The 7,350-nt window shown below is 45.0% G+C and overlaps 2 protein-coding genes across 2 annotated transcripts in view; one reads left to right on the forward strand and one right to left on the reverse strand.

Annotated features, from left to right (window-relative positions):
* The window catches only part of timm10b (translocase of inner mitochondrial membrane 10 homolog B (yeast)), a 5,142-nt gene extending 4,551 nt beyond the window's left edge, over positions 1–591 (reverse strand). Inside the window, exons 1-2 of the mRNA XM_043692736.1 lie at positions 582–591; positions 409–458 (exon numbers count right to left, since the gene is read on the reverse strand). Coding sequence (XP_043548671.1) covers positions 409–458; positions 582–591 — 60 coding nt within the window. The remainder of the gene's footprint in view (positions 1–408; positions 459–581) is intronic.
* Positions 592–891: 300 nt separating this feature from the next.
* Positions 892–7,350, forward strand: part of LOC122550997 (arfaptin-2-like) — a 43,091-nt gene continuing 36,632 nt past the window's right edge. The window contains exon 1 of the mRNA XM_043692593.1: positions 892–915. The gene's annotated coding sequence lies outside the window, so the exon portion shown is untranslated. The remainder of the gene's footprint in view (positions 916–7,350) is intronic.

Raw genomic sequence — 7,350 nt, forward strand, 5'->3', positions numbered from 1 at the left:
CTCCTCCTCCCCCCCCCCCCCCCCCGGTATATGTTGCTGTGGTTTGTTCTCTCTGGGTCTGGTCTGGGTGTGGGTCTGGGTCTGGGTCTGGGTCTGGGTCTGGTCTGGGTGTGGGTCTGTCTGGGTCTGGGTCTGGGTCTGGGTCTGGGTCTGGGTCTGGGTCTGGGTCTGGGTCTGGGTCTGGGTCTGGGTCTGGGTCTGGGTCTGGGTCTGGGTCTGGGTCTGGGTCTGGGTCTGGGTCTGGGTCTGGGTCTGGGTCTGGGTCTGGGTCTGGGTCTGGGTCCTGGGTCTGGTCTGGGTCTGGGTCTGGGTCTGGGTCTGGGTCTATCTGGGGAGTGCCCATCATATTCAGGAGGGGGTGACAGTGTTGTCAATCTCTGGTGAGTGTCACTCACCACATTGTCTTACCCACTGCCAGTGTGGCCATCCTCCTTGATACTGCTCCCACGGTGGTGAACCTGCCCTCTGTTTATTTCTCTACCTCTTTCTGCTGTGGTTTGCATTGATGATGTTTCTGACTGTAGCTTGTATTTGGAGACTAATTCTGCCCCTGACCTTGTCAACATCACTGAATGCCTCACCTGCATACATGAACTAAAACTGCAGACACCTCAAACAGCAGAGTCCAACACAACAAGCTGAGTATTGCTTGGATCAGGCTGTGTAACAGATAGCTCCCTCTGTGACATACAGATTTCCTACAGCCTGCTTTGTGTGCTGCCTCTGCCTCCTCCCTCCTTGTCTCTGTCACCTCCTCGGGCCCCTGGACACACAGCTGGTCCCTCCTCCTTTCACCCCATTTGTGGGTATTCCTTTAGCCCCATTTAACCCCACTCCTCTGGTAACAGTTGTTTATGTGTCTGGATAACAGGAATGCAGTTTGTTAACATCAGAAGTCCTCATTGTTTATTCACGGTAAGGACCACTACCTGTTACTGTTCAGAGCCACTATTTATTCAGACTAGTACTGGGAAAATAGAAAGTACTGCATGAAACTTGGTAACTAGAAACAGGAGCAGACCCTTTGAGCTTGCTCCACCATTCAATATGATTATGGCTGATCCTGTCTGCCCTAGAAGGCAGTGGAGGCCAAGTCTCTGGATACTTTCAAGAGATGGATAGAGCTCTTAAAAACAGTGGAATCAAGGGTTATGGGGCTAAGGCAGGGACAGGATCTTGATTGTGGATGATTAGCCATGATCATAATGAATGGTGGTGCTGGTTTGTAGGGCAGAATGGCCTACTCCTGCACCTATTGTCTATCTCAAAACCAATTTCCTGCTTTCTCTCCATACACCCTAATGCCTTTAATATTTAAAAAATTATCAACTTTTTAAAAAATATATTCAGTGACCCAGCCTCACCAGTCACAGAATTCCAGAGGACACTGTTATGAGTGAAAAAATGTTTTTGGCCTCTATCCTATCATGGGTTTAGAACATAGACTAATACAGTGCAGAACAGGCCCTTCGGCCTTTGATGTTGCGCCGACCTGTGAACTAATCTAAGCTCATCCCCCAACATGATCCCATCATCATCCATGTGCTTAGCCAAGGATTGTTTAAATGCCCCTAATGTGGCTGAGTTAACTACATTGGCAGGCAGGGCTTTGTGGCCTCTTGTTCCAGACTCCCCACTCAGCGGAAATATCCTCCCCACACCTAGATCCCCCATATCTTTCTAATCTCAAGTGAATATAGGCCCGCTCGAACCAAGCTCTCCTTACTAACCATTTCGTTCTGTCGTGGGTTTTACACCTGCTTAATCTGCAATCATGTACATTCTACCTCAGGGCTCACAGCAGATGGGGACAATGGGTGTATCCATCTTCAAAACCTCCAAATCATCTTGGAAAATCCATCTATGTACCCTCCCCCCAAATAGAAGGCATCTGGATGGGTATATAAATAGGAAGGGTTTATAGGCCAAATGCTGGCAAATGGGACTAGATTTATTTAGGATATCTGGTCAGCATTGACAAGTTGGACTGAAGGGTCTGTTTCCATGCTGTATATCTCTATGACTCTGACAATGAGGACAGTCCCGCCATCCTCAGTATCATCTTAGTGAACTTTTGCTGCACTCCCTCTATGGCAAGTATAACTTTTCTTAGATAGGGAGACCAAAACTGCACAGACTGCTCCAAGTATGAGTCAAAATTATGGTATGGAAAAGCACAGCTAGCCAGGCAGTCTCCAAGGAGCAGGTGAGTTGGCGGTTCGAGTATTATCCCTTCAGCAGAAATGTTCCTGATGAAGCACTTATGCTCGAAACATCGAGTCTCCCGCTCCTCGGATACTGCCTGACTGGCTGTGCTTTTCCAGCACCACAGGTTTTGACTCCAGCAAACAAAATCCGAACTAATTTAACCTTTTGTCCTACAACCATCCCATTGTTGCACTCCCTCTATAACAGGAATACCTTCCTCAGATAAGGAGACCAAAACTGCACACAATATTCCAGGTGTGGTCTCACCAATGTACTGTATAATTGCAGCAAGACATTCATGCTCCTGTACTCAAATCCTCTCGCTATGAAGGCCAATATACCATTAGCCTTCTTCACCGCCTGCTGCACCTGCATGCGTACCTTCAGTGTATGATGACACCCAAGTCTCGTTCCGCGCTCTCAATTTATATCCATTCAAATAATAATCTGCCTTCCTGTTTTTGCTCCCAAAGTGGATAACCTCACATTACCAAATTATTCAGCATCTACCATGTATTTGTCCACTCATTCAGCTTGTCCAAATCACACTGCTGCATCTCTGCACTCACCCACCCAGCTGTGTCACGTACACTAATATCCGACTGTCACTGTCTGCCGCTCAGAAAAAGACCCATTTATCCCTACTCTTTGTTTCCTGTCTGCCATCATCGGTGGGGAGAAAAACAGATTTAATGTTTCGAGTCCAGTATGATTCTTCTTCAGAACTGAAAAGGGCTGGGAAAGTTTTTCTCATCAACCTGTTTAGAGATGTTATTACACACCTCTGGAGCAGGTGAGAATTGAAACCGGACCTTCTGGTCCGGGGATAAGGATTTTACCAATGCATCACAAGAGAGCCCCTAAAATGTTGGTTTAAATGGGATGGTTGTACCCCAACAGACTGATGTCCTCATGGACAGATTCATTTATGTAGTGTACACGAACAGACAAAAGGAAGAAAGTGGGAGCGTTGGACATTGGGTAGCAATGATGTTCAGAGAAGATATTGTGGTATTAGAGAGGGGCAAGGTCCTGCTACAGGAGTTAATTTATATACCTTCAAATGAACAGAGAGAGAGAGCAAAACAAATCTGCAGGGAAATTACATGGGATAGAGTGGTATTCCTTTCGGACTTGAATTACACAAATATAATTTGGAATAATATTAGAGTAAATGAGTATGAGGGGGATGAATTTCTGAAATGTGTTCAGGAGAACTTCGCTGATCAGCCTGTTCTTGGTCTAGTGAAAAACAAGGCTGAATCTAGGTGCTGGGGAATCTGTGGGGAAGCCATTGATTAAGAGTGCTCATTGTACCATTAAATTCAGATTAGTAATGGAAAGAGTAAGAGGGGATCAAGCCAGTGTAAAGACTATTGATGATCTTATGATCTTTGCAAGACAAATAAAATAAGGGTGCAATTCTAAAGGTGGCCTCGGAGCAGAGGGACATTGATCTGCTTCAATGATCTGTAAGTGCACAAATCATTGAAAGTGGCAGGCCAGGTGGAGAAAGCACCTGTACGTGCATAATTAAAGTATACAGTATTCTCTGCTTTATTAATTTGGGTATAGCATACACGAGCAAGGTAGTGATATTGAACTTGGGCAAGACCTTTGTTAGACCTCAGCTGGAGTGTTGTGTACAGTTGTGGGCCCTACGTTATGGCAAAGGTGTGAACCCATTTGTGAGAGTGCAGAAGTGATTTATAAGAATGGTTCCAAGAATAAGAAACTTCAATGATGAGGAGAGATTGAAGAAATTGGGATTGTTCTTTTTAGAGTGAAGATGACTAAGAGGAGATGTGACAAAGGTTTTCAAAACCATGAGGGAGCTGGACAGAGCAGATAGAGAGAAGTAGTTCCCATTCATAAAATAATCCAGAAGCAGAAGGCGCAGATATAAAGTGATTTGCAAAAGAAGTAAATGTGAGGTAAGAAAAATCTTATTCTCAGTGAGTGGGTGGGATCTGGAATGCACTACCTGGAAATGTGAGGGCTTTTGCCCGAAACGTCGATTTTTCCTACTTCTCTGATGCTGTCTGACCTGCTGTGCTTTTCCAGCTCCACTCTAATCTAGACTCTGATTTCCAGCATCTGCAGTCCTTACTTTTGCCTACCTGGAAATGTGATGGAGACAGGTTCAAATGAGGCATTCATGAGGGCACTGCATGATTAATAGGTAGAAGTAGTGTGCAAGGTTGTGGGGAAAAAGCAGCAGATTGCCACTAGGCAAAGATTTCCTTTGAAGAACTGGTACTGGCATGTACAGCTTTATTACATTTTTCTCTGGCTAAGGGCTTCCACGTCTTTCTGTCTGATCAGGGAATTATTCCCTCCAATCATTCAAAACCTGTACATTGATCGATAGATAACACCCAAGAATCCTGAGGAGGTGTTAACAATTGCTGAGTCAATGGCAGATCTGCACTTTAGAAATCTATAGGACAGATGCAGTCACTAATGCAGTGCATTTTGTGTTGCTGTTTCTTTCATTAAGGTTTCACTCTCTCCTGCTGCCCATGTCGAATTCTCGTTTACCCACTCTTGTTCACTAACCCATGTTGATTTCCAATTCAAAAGCACCTGAATTTCAAAGTTCTCGCTATAGTGTCAGAGTATGGAAAGAAGCTCTTTGGACCATCATGTTCACGTAGATCATCAAGGGCATTTGTATTCATTCGAGATGTGGGCGTCACTGGTTAGGTCAGCATTTGTTGCTCATCCCTAATTGCCCAGAGGGCAGTTAAAACTCAACCACATTGCTGTGGGTCTGGAGTCACATGTAAACCAGGTAAGGGTGGCAGATTTTCTTTCTCAAAGGACATTGGTCAACCTGATGAGATTTTACCAGCAATGGGCAACGCTTATATGGTTTTCATTAGACCAGCTTTTTATTGAATTCAACTTTCACCATCTGCTATGGTGGGATTTGAACTTAACTCCTCAGAGTATTAGTCTGGGGTTCTGTCCTAGTCACCCAGTGACATTACCCCAGCACTACCTAGCAACTCTCAACCCAGTTTCCAGCACTTGACCTGAAACCTGGTATGCTCTGGATCTTCAAGTGATCATCTAAATATTTCCTAAATGGTTTTTCCACCTCTACCACCCTTTTAGACAGAGAGTTCCGGATACCCACCATCCTCTGATTGAAACAATTCGCACATAAATATCACATATGCTCCTGCACTTCATCTGCATAACTAATGCAGCATAATGTGAGTAAATATGTGGTTATCCACTTTGGGAGCAAAAAACAGGAAGGCAGATTATTAACTGAATGGTTATACATTGGAAAGTGGGAGGTGCAATGAGACGTAGGTGTCCTTGTACACCAATCACTGAAAGTGTGCAGCGGGCAGCGTGAAGGTGAATGCTATGTTGGCCTTCATAAAAAGGGAATTCAAGCGCAGGCGCAGGGATGTCTTGCTGCATTTGTGCAGGGCCTTGGTGAGACCACACCTGAAATATTGTGTGCAGTTTTGGTCTCCTTATCTGAGGAGGGAGGTCCAGAGGGTAGAGGGACTGCAACAAATATTTGCCAGAATTGGTTCCTGAGATGTATGAAGAGAGACTAGATCAGTTAGGACTATATTCACTGGAGTTTAGAAGAATGATGGGGAATCTCATAGAAACCTATAGCATTCTTACAAGACGAGACAGGGTAGATGGAGGAAGAATGTTCCACGTGGTGGTGAGCCCAGAACCAGGGGTCACAGTTTATGAATCGGTGATGATGAGAAGTGTCTTCACTGCGGTGAGCCTGTGGAATTCTCTACCACAGAAAGTGGCTGAGGCCAAATGTTGAATGTTTTCAAGGAGGAGTTACATGTGGTTCTGAGGGCGAGAAGGGTCAATGTGTATGAGGGAGAAAGTGGAACAGGGGAAGGGTCAACGTGTATGAGGGAGAAAGTGGAACGGGGAAGGGTCAATGTGTATGAGGGAGAAAGTGGAACAGGGGAAGGGTCAACGTGTATGAGGGAGAAAGTGGAACAGGGGAAGGGTCAACGTGTATGAGGGAGAAAGTGGAACAGGGGAAGGGTCAATGTGTATGAGGGAGAAAGTGGAACAGGGGAAGGGTCAATGTGTATGAGGGAGAAAAGTGGACAGGGGAAGGGTCAACGTGTATGAGGGAGAAAGTGGAACGGGGAAGGGTCAACGTGTATGAGGGAGAAAGTGGAACAGGGGAAGGATCAACGTGTATGAGGGAGAAAGTGGAATCTGGGCACTAAAGTTTTTTTTCATTTTTGGTTGAACTGCGAGTTAATGTTAGGATGAGTTGAATTTTGAATAGCTATGTGTTTTAACAATCAGGCATGGATTTTGAATAGAGGAGTTTCTCGTCAAAAGGAGAAAAGCAGCTTACATAAGGTGGAAGAAGAGGGGAATCAGGAGGACAAAACGGGGACATGAGATATCTTTGGCATTTAGAATTAAGGAGAATCCAAAGGGCTTTTACAAATATATTAAGGACAAAAGGGTTACTAGGGAGAGAAGAGGGCCCCTCAAAGATCAGCAAGGCGGCCTTTGTGTGGAGCCACAGAAAATGGGGGAGATACTAAATGAATATTTTGCATCAGTATTTACTGTGGAAAAGGATATGGAAGATATAGACTGTAGTAAAATAAATGGTGACATCTTGCAAAATGTCCAGATTATAGAGGAAGAAGTGCTGGATGCTTTGAAACGGTTAAAGGTGGATAAATCCCCAAGACCTGATCAGGTGTACCCGAGAACTCTGTGGGAAGCTAGAGAAGTGATTGCTGGGCCTCTTGCTGAGATATTTGTATCATTGATAGTCACAGGTGAGGTGCCAGAAGACTGTAGGTTGGCAAACGTGGTGCCACTGTTTAAGAAGGGCGGTGACCAGTGGAGTGCCACAAGGATCGGTGCTGGGCCCTCTACTTTTTGTTATTTACATAAATGATTTGGATGCGAGCATAAGAGGTACAGTTAGTAAGTTTGCAGATGACACCAAAATTGGAGGTGTAGTGGACAGCGAAGAGGATTAACTCAGATTATAACAGGATCTGGACCAGATGGGCCAATGGGCTGAGAAGTGGCAGATAGAGTTTAATTCAGATAAATGCGAGGTGCCGCAGTTTGGGAAAGCAAATCTTAGCAGGACTTATACACTTA

This window comes from Chiloscyllium plagiosum, chromosome 6 (genome assembly GCF_004010195.1).
Source record: "Chiloscyllium plagiosum isolate BGI_BamShark_2017 chromosome 6, ASM401019v2, whole genome shotgun sequence".
In the NCBI taxonomy this organism is placed as follows: Eukaryota; Metazoa; Chordata; class Chondrichthyes; order Orectolobiformes; family Hemiscylliidae; genus Chiloscyllium; species Chiloscyllium plagiosum.